The 14,199-nt window shown below is 43.3% G+C and overlaps 1 protein-coding gene across 1 annotated transcript in view; it reads right to left on the reverse strand.

Moving 5' to 3' along the window:
- Positions 1 to 8,225: 8,225 nt before the first annotated feature.
- Positions 8,226 to 14,199, reverse strand: part of LOC308363446 (NLR family CARD domain-containing protein 3-like) — a gene marked incomplete at both ends in the record, with an annotated part of 9,249 nt that continues 3,275 nt past the window's right edge. The window contains 8 exon segments of the mRNA XM_080836255.1: positions 8,226 to 8,232; positions 8,355 to 8,522; positions 8,783 to 8,956; positions 9,102 to 9,275; positions 9,412 to 9,585; positions 10,282 to 11,683; positions 11,686 to 12,072; positions 12,205 to 12,409. Coding sequence (XP_080692381.1) covers positions 8,226 to 8,232; positions 8,355 to 8,522; positions 8,783 to 8,956; positions 9,102 to 9,275; positions 9,412 to 9,585; positions 10,282 to 11,683; positions 11,686 to 12,072; positions 12,205 to 12,409 — 2,691 coding nt within the window.

Raw genomic sequence — 14,199 nt, forward strand, 5'->3', positions numbered from 1 at the left:
TCATCATCACTCCTCATCAACTCATCACTCCTCATCCACTCATCACTCCTCATCAACTCATCACTCCTCATCCACTCATCACTCCTCATCAACTCATCACTCCTCATCCACTCATCACTCCTCATCCACTCATCACTCCTCATCACTCCTCATCCACTCATCACTCATCATCACTCATCACTCCTCATCCACTCATCACTCATCATCACTCCTCATCAACTCATCACTCCTCATCCACTCATCACTCCTCATCCACTCATCACTCCTCATCACTCCTCTTCAACTCATCACTCCTCATCCACTCATCACTCCTTATCACTCCTCATCCACTCATCACTCCTCATCACTCCTCTTCAACTCATCACTCCTCATCCACTCATCACTCCTTATCACTCCTCATCCACTCATCACTCATCACTCCTCATCAACTCATCACTCCTCATCCACTCATCACTCCTCATCACTCCTCTTCAACTCATCACTCCTCATCCACTCATCACTCCTTATCACTCCTCATCCACTCATCACTCATCACTCCTCATCAACTCATCACTCCTCATCCACTCATCACTCCTCATCACTCCTCTTCAACTTATCACTCCTCATCAACTCATCACTCCTCATCCACTCATCACTCCTCATCACTCCTCTTCAACTCATCACTCCTTATCACTCCTCATCCACTCATCACTCATCACTCCTCATCAACTCATCACTCCTCATCCACTCATCACTCCTCATCACTCCTCTTCAACTCATCACTCCTCATCAACTCATCACTCCTCATCCACTCATCACTCCTCATCACTCCTCTTCAACTCATCACTCCTCATCCACTCATCATTCCTCATCACTCCTCTTCAACTCATCACTCCTCATCACTCCTCTTCAACTCATCACTCCTCATCCACTCATCACTCCTCATCACTCCTCTTCAACTCATCACTCCTCATCACTCCTCTTCAACTCATCACTCCTCATCCACTCATCACTCCTCATCAACTAATCATCAACTCATCACTCCTCATCAACTCATCATTCCTCACTCCTCATCCACTCATCACTCCTCATCACTCCTCATTCACTCATCGGCATGTAGGCTACACAGTTTGCACATCTTACATCTTCATGGAGGAATTATATCATAGCAATGAGAACAGCATAGCGGTCATGTGACATTGCAGGCAGTATTTTTCAACCAGTAGCTGTAAACAACATTAGTAAAATTACCATTTTTATGAAAATCAGCCTGTGTCTACAGCCGGTTGCAGACTTTTTATGGTGTGAGTGGAGGTCAAATAAAAGCTCTAAACAAACCAAAAAAAGAATTGAACTGATAACTGATTGATGACACTAAATTGAAAATGTTTAACTGATAACTGATTGATGACACTAAATTGAAAATGTTTAACTAATAACTGATTGATGACACTAAATTGAAAATGTTTAAATGATAACTGATCTGGAAACAACTGAGTTAGGGAAGTGCACACACTGTACTGAAACACACTGCAGTACCGTAACCATAACACATCCACGAGCACAACACAGCAGCCTGTGTGACACAGACAACTACACAGATCATTAGCACCATATGCAGGTACAGTACACCATCAACAGAGATCATTAGCATCGTATGCAGGTACAGTACACCATGAACAGAGATCATTAGCACCACATGCAGGTACAGTACACCATGAACAGAGATCATTAGCACCATATGCAGGTACAGTACACCATGGACAGAGCTCATTAGCCCCATATGCAGGTACACCATGGTACCATGGACAGAGATCATTAGCACCATATGCGGGTACACCATGGTACCATGGACAGAGATCATTAGCACCATATGCAGTACACCATGGACAGAGTCCAGTCTGTGTGTATGATCTCGGCTGTCGGTACACAGTCCTGACTCAGGACAGGGAAACCAGCAAATAGGCTCAGAAGAAGCCATGCACTACTCTAACCTATAAACACATTGCTTCAGGAGCACAGAATGGAGAGGTGTAATTAGATTGGCTGTTGAGGTGAAATTTTATCAAGCATTCACCATTATTTTGGACTGCACATTTAAATGCCCATGTGATGCAAGTGTATGAAGCCTAGGGGCTATTGAACATGAGGTGTGCCTCTAAGGTGTGGTTGGAGATCTCCACCCATGTGTGAAGGCAGTGTGTTGGGGAGCTGACGTAGTTGGAGATCTCCACCCATGTGTGAAGGCAGTGTGTTGGGGAGCTGACGTAGTTGGAGATCTCCACCCATGTGTGAAGGCAGTGTGTTGGGAAGCTGACGTAGTTGGAGATCTCCACCCATGTGTGAAGGCAGTGTGTTGGGGAGCTGACGCAGTTGGAGATCTCCACCCATGTCTGAAGGCAGTGTGTTGGGGAGGTGGCGTTGCGTCTTCACACAAACTCTCCTCGCGCTTCAAGCATGACCTATTTCTCCTGTTATCCTGACCTTTAGTTGCGATTACTATAAAATAATACTATCCCGACCCGGGACCATCCACCCAGCAATATAATCCCCCAAATCTGATTTAAAACACATACAAATGGAAAATAGGTTTTTAGTGCTGAAGGTAGATTGCCTGAAATGACAAATTACTGCTGACATAATATATGGTGAGTCATCATAACAGTCCCTATGGACAGGGTTCTCTAGTCACTCCCAACTGCGTCTTGACATGGGTGACCTATGGACAGGGTACTCTAGTCAGTCCCAGCTGCCTCTTGCCATGGGGGAACTATGGACAGGGTACTCTAGTCAGTCCCATGCCTATTACCATGGGGGAACTATGGACAGGGTTATCTTGCCATGGGGAACTTTCTGTCGTTCATTCACCCCACTGACTGAAAGATTAATCAAAATATGAGCAACAAAATATCTTGAATAATGGTGATAGGATTTTTAGCACTTTAGAGTGTCTCCGTTGCTTAAAAAGTAAAAAGTTTGACACATAACCTTCTCTTACTGATGACCCCCTTCTTTGGCAAACGAGCAAACGCACACACACACACACACACACACACACACACACACACACACACACACACACACACACACACACACACACACACACACACACACACACACACACACACACACCACACACACACCTGACCTGTTAACGCTTCATGAGAAAAACCTAAATAGCTAAAAGCTGAGAGCAAATTAGCCCACCGCCAGTTAAGCCAGGACTACTCCAGGCCAAAAAGCTGGTTGATTCTGGGAGACAGGCTGAAGGACAGTTAAGGGGGTCCAAACACATCCACGTCTTAAGATTGCTGAGGTCCAAGATGTTTCTAAGAGCTGGTAGTTCTGAATGTACACCAAGCATGCTGTAAACCTAATCAACAGAGATGTCTGAACAATGTAAATGTATATGTTATGTCCGAACAATGTTAATGTATACGTCATGTCCGAACAATGTAAATGTATACGTTATGTGGCATGGAGTAGATTGAGTCTAGCATGGAGTGTGTATTGTTTTTTTAGGACCATTGAAATAATCAGCCCCTCAAATCCAGAAGGCATTATTTTATACTTTAAGACTTCAAATGCGTGAATATTATTTACATATCACAGTCCTTGCTGACTGGAACCAGCACGGATCCGGTGTTTCAAACGTGTTTTGTGTGTGTTAGAACAGGTGGCCACCCGAGGACTGCAACAGTTAAAGCCACACAGATCAATCACAGATCAGTGTTCAATGCCAATGACACACTTTACCTCATCAGAGGGAAATGTTCAGACTATAGTCTCAAATAAGTCATCCGGTGGTCGGTTGTAACCCAGATCTACGGTGTGTATTTCACCCTCTTCACAGCGCTGACCTGATTTCCAGGTGTGTATCTCCACCCGGCCAGATTAGGGACCAGGTCAGGGCTCTCCCGACAGGATGGGGAGATGTCATTATGGTATAGTGCTTCGGGAGATTTAGTCGTAAACACAAAGTAAAGCGCTTTGGGGTCGCGCACGGAGACTCTCCACATAAGAGCAGTCCATTACCGTTATGAGCTGACCTGGCAGCAGCCGGGTTATCGGCCCGACATCAACCTGCATTTAAACACGGCTATAGTACCTCTGTCTCTGTATTGGGACTCATCTGAACTTTTTGGGGCTATTTGTGTGTATATGAGCCTTTTGGAGTCGATCAGTAGACTATATGTTTCGCTACAGGTTGTCAATTACTCCTATTAAGATACAACTATAAAAAAGTGGCACCGCGTGATTTCTTCCTATACGAACAATTTTGACAAAGGTTTGAAGGCTATGTAGTTGCTCAAGATCTATCGCAGGGTAATTCACACATGCACAATTACCTGAGTCCATTCTTCTGAGTCGATATTCACAAGGTTCTGTCATTGTTTACAATTGAAATTGAACGCATATATATATTGTTTAACAATCTGCGGAAAGAGCCTCTTCTAAATGCATTCGTCAAAACTTCTCTAGCACTGGCATGTCAGAGGCAGATGTATCAAAAAATATCTTTAGAGGAAGTAAATTAGCCTTTCATCTAACATCGATTAACTTCAATATGTCCATTCAGTACACTTTTTTGTCAACTATAACTTAATTTCATAACTATTGCTCAAATTAGACGAAACTAAAAACGGAGCGAGAATACGCAAAAATATTGCGGTAGCGTAAAGAAACTACAGAAAAGGACTTACGTGTGAAACTCTAGTTTGCAGCATTGCTTCCAGAGTTAAAGGTTTCCCCATTAGATGTCAGAAATGCGTTTAGCCCTCAAAATCCTTTCAAAATCCATACTGAACGATGATTTTCGTCCAAATTTGTAGAATTCATAATCATTAGCCTATTGCTCCCACTGAAAAAAGTCAAGCACTTCTAAAAGCTCCCGGAGCCTTTGGGCATCGCCAAAAAATTACATCCATGAAAGTTATTCATTTTATGGCGCTGGTTAGAAGGGTGATCCAAAACATTTTCCAGCTGATTTTTTTCTTTTAAATCACTGGAACTCGGACGATGTGATTCTCCTTTTCCGAACTTCTAAAATGTTGTCTGCTTTTGAGATGTTTGCATTGGTGCCATCCAGCCCGGAGTGCGCTCTCCCCGACACAGAAGCCCTTTGGAACACCGCCCTAGGCGCAGGTCGGAACTGTAGCCATGGTGCTCTCCAAAGCCGTGCGCTTCAGGGATGAAAAAACTCCTAAACCTTCGCTTGCCCTTGAGAGCCGCGGAGACGGAGCCAGCCGCGGGGGGATTACGGTTGCCTGCAGCTAATGGTCCAAAAGCACTGCTGTTTCATAGCCTACGCCGCAGCCTGGTTTCCCATATAGTAGTCATAATCCCGAGACACTGGCTTCTGTTTAAATTCAAGAAACTGTTAGTGTTTTGGTCTATTGTTGTTTTTGTTTTGTGTGTCCGGTCTATTATTTATTCACTTTACGAGGTAAAGTGGGTGCGTTTAAACAGTTTAATGCAAAGGATAGGCCTATATACCTACTTTTTCAAAATTGTCACATATTTGTTACATTTACCAGATGTTCTAAGTATGTAACGAAATTCCCTTGTATGACAGACTAAATCACTCCCATATTCAGTCACTGTAGTTTGTCCACATTTTGTCCGTTCGCCGATTTTTCAGAAGCGTTGCAAACTCCTTTGGCGCAGATCCGCAACTGAAACCGTGTTACCAGTGCTCCCCCTACCGGAGACAGTGAGTAACGGCATTCTAAAAGAATGAGGGCAACTTCACAGAACCAACAGTTTTTCAACCTGTTGACTAGTAGTAATACATTCTAGTGATATTAATGAAATGCATTGCTGTTTTGAAGTTGTGCGATATGAGGAAGTCTGGTAAGTTTATGTATTTACATTTGTACATATTTTAAAGAGTCATGATATGTTGGTGCTTTCACTTCTGCATTCAGTAATGTTATATTATTCACTTAATATTAGTCGTTTTTATCCAAAATGACCGCACAGAACAGTACAGGACAGCCCTTGAACAACAGACTCATTCTTGCTAAGGTTAATGAGGTTAATGAGAGTGAACAGGTGTCTTTGCAAATTAAGTTTGATTGATTGATTGATTGATTGATTGATTTGCAGATTTTTGACTGATGTTTATCAGGTGTGCCTTATATTTCGTCAGACATTCCTTTGATAGGTTTAAACCACGGGTGCTTATGACACAGCAATGGATCCAGCGGTTACCTCCATCTGTCTTTATGAACCTTAGGAAAGGCTTTTAGCAGCAAGAGAGTTTGTCATTGTATGGGACAATGTGGCCTTTCACCACTCCTTCCAGGTTACAGCGTGGGGTTACAGCCCATCCCAGATTAGAGTGGGTTACAGCACCTCCCAGATTAGAGTGGGTTACAGACCATCCCAGATTAGAGTGGGGTTACAGCCCATCCCAGATTAGAGAGGGTAACAGCCCATCCCAGATTAGAGTAGGGTTACAGCCCATCCCAGATTAGAGTGGGTTACAGCACCTCCCAGATTAGAGTGGGTAACAGCCCATCCCAGATTAGAGGGGGTAACAGCCCATCCCAGGATGATGTCCTTATTCCTGCCACCATACTCTCCTCTCCTCGGCTGAATAAGGCACTCTAAGAGACGTTTTCCTGGGTATATGGCAGGAGACAACATTCTGTGTGATGTTGATGCAAATCTTTGGCCAAATGTGGAGGACATGGAGTAGGATGGAGGACATGGAGTAGGATGGACTAGGTGGGGCCAACAGTAGGCTTCAGCGCCACTGAGAGGCAGGCAATGTGCAAATGACTGTATACAGGGAAAAGACTGCTAATTGCCATTTTTTGCCAGAGTAATTTATTGTAGTATCTTTTCTGTACTACAGTATATTCCGCTGTGAGAATAAAAAGCAAAATAGAGTGACACTCACTGAAGAATACTGTTGTGTTTGGTTTCTTCATCACATACTATTTTACATTACACAGTAAAAATTGTAATTCTTAATTTCTGATAAAACATTCTTTCATTTACATTTACAGTACATTGACCACACTCAATTGTGACATCTATTGTCAGAGGCAAACAAACAGACTTCCTGCAGCTACTTGACTTGGATGGATTTACACATTTCCATGATGCAAAGCAAAGGAGAATGTTACCGTAAATGTAAAATTCACACATGTAAAAGTTGGACAGCAACTGTAATACAAAAGACATAATGGATCAGCATTAAGGCTACAGTAGACTTCTAGTGGTATTACTGTGGTAATCTGTATAATGTGTTGATGTTAATGTTAATGCATTGGGAATGCTAAACATATTATGGAAATGCAAGAAATATTAAGATATTATTATTATATAAACAGAACATATGCATGTTTTTTGTTGTACTGTAGTAGACCTATAGAGTAACACATGAGACTTTAGCATACAGCAGACATTTAACATCATTTAGAATTTTAGAGTTATTTATTTAACATTACAATATTTTGTCTAAAGAAGCGTCATTCTTTTTGTCTCATTTTTGCAATGCAACACTACAGTAGTCTATGCCAAATTGAAAGATAAAACAACATATCATATATGCAATTTGCAATGCTTCAAGTTGGTAGTGTTTTTTAAGTGATTGTACTTTCAGTGCCTTAGCAGTTTTCCTGGGAGAGATCATTTGCTACGGTCACTTTTTGGTGAATCATGGAGTGTTTTGGTGGTTGTAGTGCAGTTTGGGTGAATTATGAAGTTTTTCGGTGGTTGTAAGGCATTTTTGGTGAAATATGAAGTGTTGAGGTGGTCGTAGTGCATTTTGCATGATTTACTAACTGATGTGCCCAGATGCATGTTGTTGAGCACACTATGTGAAGAGTTTTGAAAAAGTGGACATGGTATTGACCAAAGTGTGAAAATGATTGTAGAAAACTGTAAAAGCTCCAAGTTCCTGTTACATAGAGAGAGAGAGGTTTCTAACTTGCTGGTCTTGCTGCCTCCCAGCCTGGGAGTTTGTGTTGCTTGTTGTGTTTTGACTTCATGTCTTCTGTAGTCTTGATTTAGAGTCTTGCTTGCTTCACGTGTAATGGTGGGATGTTATTCCCCCAAGGGTGGGGGGACCAGCCAAGAGTGGGGCGCCACACTGTGATGATCTAAGGAGGGTGTCAGGTCTCAGTGCAGGTCTCAATGCAGGTCTCAGTGCAGGTTTCTGGTCCAGGTCTAGGTGTCAGGCCCAGATCCAGGTGTCAGGCCCAGGCGTCAGGTCCACTGAATGCACTGCCAATTTACAACCTGTTGGGAAAAACACAACAAATCAGGTCAGACAGATTAGCCACTTGCAAAGACCGCTACAAGTGGATATAATCAAGTGGATACAAGTGGCTTCATAGGAAAATCACAGGATTATCACTCACTTTGCGCTCTCCAGCTTGGAGTTTGGATCTAGTAGTATAGGTAAGCATGCAGCGGACTGCTGCAGGTTGTTACAGCCCAGGTCCAGCCTTCGCATGCTGGAGGACTGAGAGCTGAGGGCTGAAGCCAGACACTCACAGCTTCTTTCTGTCAGATGGCATGACTGCAACCTGAATAAAATCACACGGATATATAATTAACACTAAATAAACAGTTTAAAATATATATATATATTGTGTATAAGATAAAGAATGGCCCTTTGTATTAGATTCTAGAATTGACATTTACATTCACCGGGAATTTACACAAACACACAGGTGGCAGAGAAAGGGTTGATGGATATTGAAGCTGGGGCCTGGTCTATAGAGAGTGAGTGAGTGTGTGTGAGAGAGAGTGTCTGTGTGTGCTAGAGAGAGAGAGTTGGTCTTACTTCAGTTTCTCCAGTTTGCAGTTTGGATGCCATAGAGCAGCAGACAGCAGCTCCACTCCTGAGTCCAGGAGGTTGTTGGTATTGAGACTCAGCGTCTTCAGACTGGAGTTGTCTGAGAGCAGCACTGAGGCCAGGGATGCACAGCTCTTCTGAGTAAGTCTACAGCCCTGCAGTCTGGAGGAAACACACACACACACATATATTAACACACAGACACACACACAGAGACACAAGTCTTCAGGGTGGAACAGATCATGGATCATGACTCCAATCTAACACAGAGAAGCATATAATGAGAACAATAAGTAACTGGTCTAACTCTAGTGTCTCCAGTTTACAGTTTGGATCCGCCAGAGCAGACTGCAGCAGCTTGACTCCTGCATCCATCAGCTTGTTGTTCTTGAGGTTGAGCTTTCGCAGACTGGTGGACTTGGAGCAGAGAGCTGAAGCCAGAAAGGAACAGCTGCTCTCGGTCAGCTTACATTCCCACAGCCTGAAAGAAATGGTATCATTATTTAAGTTGTAAGTTACAAATGACACTCTTTCACAGAGAGAGAGAGAGAGAGAGAGAGAGAAAGAGAGTTAGAGGGACTCAAATATCAAAATTAACCAGTTATAGATGATCTTACTCCAGTATCTCCAGCTTGCAGTTTGGATGTGTTAGACCAGTAGAAAGCATCTTCACTCCTGAGTCATGCAGCTCATTCCCATTCAGATTCAGATCTCTCAGGCTGGAAGAGTTTGAGCTGAGAGCTGAAGATAAAGCAGCACAGCTCTTCTCTGTGAGGTCACATGCCCACAGCCTGAAACACACACACTAAGTTACACACCTGCACACAGACACACACACACAGACACACACACAGTTTTACCCACACACACACACACACACACACGCAGTTACAAACACACACACACAGTTACTCAGTTACACGTACGCACACAGACAGACACACACATACACAAAGACACTCAGTTACACACATGCACACAGACACACACACACGTACACCTATGTGCACTGTCACACACACACACAAACACAAAGATGATCTTACTCCAGTCTCTCCAGTCTACAGTTTGGATACTCGAGGCCGGTACAAAGCAGCTCCACTCCTGAGTCAAGCACTTTGTTTCCACTCAAATTCAGATCCTTCACAGAGGAAGACTTTGACCTGAGAACTGAAGCTAAAGCGACACAGCTTCTCTCTGTCAGGTTACAGCTATGAAGCCTGAGGAAGGATAGCAGGGTCAGACAAGGATAGCAGGGTCAGAATAGAACACTTGGAACTGGATCTTGGAACACTTCACACTTCCTACACTGAGTGTAAAAAAGTAGAAACTGGAACACACTGATCCAGATGCAGTATATTTACATTGTGTAACACAGACTCACTGCATGACGACATTTATAAACAAACCATGGTATTAATTGTGTTAATAAGTTGTAAGTGCTATGTAATATGAAACTTTACAGAAATATATTAGATATTGCTTACACAGCTTTAGTTGATGCCTTGACTACTGGCAGCATCCTCAGCAGACCTGCATCTGATCTGGCAGGTGAACCGCGTCCCCCATAATCCTTCAGTTTAAACTGCATCAGTTCCTGTTCTGACATCAGTAGCACAAAGGCCAGAGCTGACAGCTGGGAAAGAGAGAGATTCCCTCTGGATCCCTTCCCCATCTGGAGGTATCTGCAGACCTCCTCCACCAGAGAGTGGTCATTCAGTTTATTCAGACAGTGGAGCAGGTTGATGCATCTCTCTGGGTTGGGGGCTTCTCTGATCTTCTGCTTGATGAACGTGATGGTTTCTTCTGTGCTGCTCAGTGAGCAGACTGTATTTGGCAGCAGCAGGTCATGCAAGAGATTCTGACTGGACTCCACTGAGAGGCCCAGAAGAAAGCGAACAAAGAGATCCCAGTGTCCAATTGGACTCTGTAGGGCGAGGTCCACAGCAGTCTTCTGCAGGTCTTGAACTGTCGTAGATCCAAACAGAACCGAAAGTGGAGCCGTGTGACTGTGATCGTGTGCGTTTGTCTCTGTGCGGTTGAAGTAGACAAACACATGAAGCGATGCCAGATATTCCTGGACGCTGAGATGAACAAAACAGAACACCTTGTGCTGGTAAAGCCCAGCCTCCTCTCTGAAGATCTGGGTACACACCCCTGAGTACACTGATGTTTCTGTGACATCAATGCCAGACTCCCTCAGGTCTTCCTCATAGAAGATCACATTGCCCTGCTCCAGCTGCTGAAATGCCAATTTGCCGAGAGACAGAATGGTCTTCAGGAGTGCATCTGCATCACGGTTTCCATACTTCTGACTCATGTGTCTGGTTTGTATGATGAGGAAGTGTGTGTACATCTGAGTCAAAGATTTTGGAATCTCTCCACTCTCTGCTTCAGTCAGTATGTACTCCAGAACAGTGGATGCCATCCAACAGAAGACTGGAATGTGACACATGATGTAGAGGCTCCTGGATGACTTCAGGTGTCTGATGATTCTGCTTGCCAGTTCCTCTTTTGAGATTCTCTTCTTGAAGTATTCCTCCTTCTGTGGGTCATTGAAACCCCGGACTTCTGTCACCTGGTCAACACACTCAGGAGGGATTTGATTGGCTGCTGCTGGTCGGGAGGTGATCCACACCAGAGCAGAGGGAAGCAGATTCCTCTTGATGAGGTTTGTGAATAGGACATCCACTGATGCAGGTTCTGTTACATCACAGGTGTAGTCATTGGTTTGGAAATTCAAAGGAAGTCTGCTTTCATCATGACCATCAAGTATGAAAACTATTTTGCTTTTGTCTTCATCAGAAAAGGTTAATCTTTTCAGTTCTGGAAAGAAGAGATGGATGACGTCCATCATACTCAATGTTTTATCCTTGATCACATCTAGCTCGGCAGAATGAAAGTGACGTCCTGATTGGCTTCTTCTTCAGCCCAGTCCAGAATTAATTTCTGTACAGTGACTGTTTTTCCAATGCCAGCAACTCCCTTTGTCAGTACAGTTCTGATGGGTTTGTCATGCCCAGGTAAGGGCTTGAAGACGTCAGTGCATTTGATTGGTGTTTCCCTCTTTGTTATTTGTCTCCTGGATGCCATCTCAATGTGTCTGACCTCATGTTCAGTATTGACCTCTACACTTTCCCCCTCTGTGATGTAGAGCTCTGTGTAAATATCTTCCAAAAGGGCAGGTTGACCCTGCTTTGCAACTCCCTCAAATATTTTCTGGAACTTCTCCTTAAATCGGACTTTCAGGTTTTGTTGACATCTGGGAACCAGCCCATCTGATCCAAATGAATATAAATATAAAAGGTCCTTTTACAAAAGATTATCAAGCAAAGACTGTAACTGTGACAGATGAGCTGGAGCATTTTTTATAATGTTCCATAGGTCTACATGCTATTCAAATAACTCACATTTCTCTAGCTGCTTAGCAAGGACCTCTTGGTTCATGTTCCTCAGGATGTGCACTGCAATTTTCAGAGCTCCATCTCTGGCTTCTCTCTGGCCCCCATCATCCTCTTCCTCACTACAAGGGGATTCTGGGTAATCCTTTGTCAGGTGACTTGTGAGTCTCTTCAGCTCACTGGTCAAGAACTCCTTCGCTTTACATTCAACCTCCTGCAGGGAAAACAACACTCAGGACCCAAGTGTACCCTAGGCAACGGGAAACCTAGATGAATGCCTACTGAGGTTGTTACCTAAGCAACAGAACCCTAGATGAATGCCTACTGAGGTTGTTACCTAAGCAACAGAACCCTTGATGAATTCTTACTGAGGTTGTAACCTAAGCAACAGAACCCTGGATGAATGCCTACTGAGGTTGTTACCTAAGCAACAGAAAACCTAGATGAATGCCTACTGAGGTTGTTACCTAAGCAACCAAACCCTATATGAATGCCTACTGAGGTTGTTACCTAAGCAACAGACCCTAGATGAATGCCTACTGAGGTTGTTACCTAAGCAACAGACCCTAGATGAATGCCTACTGAGATTGTTACCTAAGCAACAGAACCCTAGATGAATGCCTACTGAGGTTGTTACCTAAGCAACAGACCCTAGATGAATGCCTACTGAGGTTGTTACCTAAGCAACAGAACCCTAGATGAATGCCTACTGAGGTTGTTACCTTGCAAAGTTGCTATTTGTATGAGGGGCCTTTTAGGACATAACTATTGAGACACTCTCACACACATACCTATGAAACACTCTTACACTCACTATTGAAACGCTCACACACTCACTACTGAAACACTCACACATATATACAGACTCGTCTGAAACACTTATACATACATATGAGAAACACACACGCATACATACATACCTCTGTGGCATATACACATACATATGAAATGCTTATACGTATACAAGTGAAACATTTATACGTATCTATCTGAAACACTCATGCATGCACATATTTGTAATTGTTTCAACTGTGTACGTATACGTTTTTCAGTTATATGTATGTATGCTCTTACATGAGGATGTGCAAGCGTTTCACATGTATTCATACCAGTAATTTCAGTAGTGACGGTGAGAGCGTTTCAATAGTGAATGTAAGAGTATTTCATAGGTATGTGTGCATGAAATTCCAAGGTCAAGGTCGTCAAAGACGAGGCTTGGCTGGGTAACCCAACCTTAGGTCATTCTCTACAATACGAAGAGTGATGATGGACTGAAAATGGAGCACATATCTTCTGCCCTTGCCCCTTATTATCGCGGTATTAATAGATTATTTTTAATGGACCACATATGTTCTGCCCTTGCGCCTTATAACCGCGGCATTAATAGATGATTTTTTGCAACTCACCGTCAGCATCATGTTTATTTACTTGGCTAGCTAGCAAATGGCAGCTAAGTTATACTGTCAGAATCGCTAGCACGAATAAGTCAAAAATTTGTAAAATGGCAGGTGATTCATGGCATCCCTTTTCTCTAACCGGGCTGATCTGGTAAATAACAATGCTTTTGCAGTCAGAAAGAGAGAGAGAGGGCATTTCCCTCCATGAGAAAGAATGAGATCCCCTACATGGTCAAGGTAGCTAAGTTAGATGCAACAGATGGGAGGAATTGCTACAAGCTAACGGGATGTTCGCTGCTAAGTCTGTTGACATTTCTCTAACCGGGATGATCTTGTGAATAACAATGCTTTTGCAGTCAGAAAGAGAGAGAGAGAGAGAGAGAGAGAGAGAGAGAGAGAGAGAGAGAGAGAGAGAGAGAGAGAGAGTGACAGGGCAAGTGTGAGAGCGAGGGCATTTCCCTCCATGAGAAAGAATGAGATCCCATACATGCTCAAGGTAGCTAAGTTAGATGCAACAGATGGGAGGAATTGCTACATCGCTAACAAGATATTAGCGTCTTACTAGCCTAGCGAAACCAGTTGAAATTCCCTTACTTTGACACTATGA

The sequence above is a fragment of the Sprattus sprattus genome, assembly GCF_963457725.1.
Source record: "Sprattus sprattus genome assembly, chromosome: 4".
Taxonomy (NCBI): domain Eukaryota; kingdom Metazoa; phylum Chordata; class Actinopteri; order Clupeiformes; family Clupeidae; genus Sprattus; species Sprattus sprattus.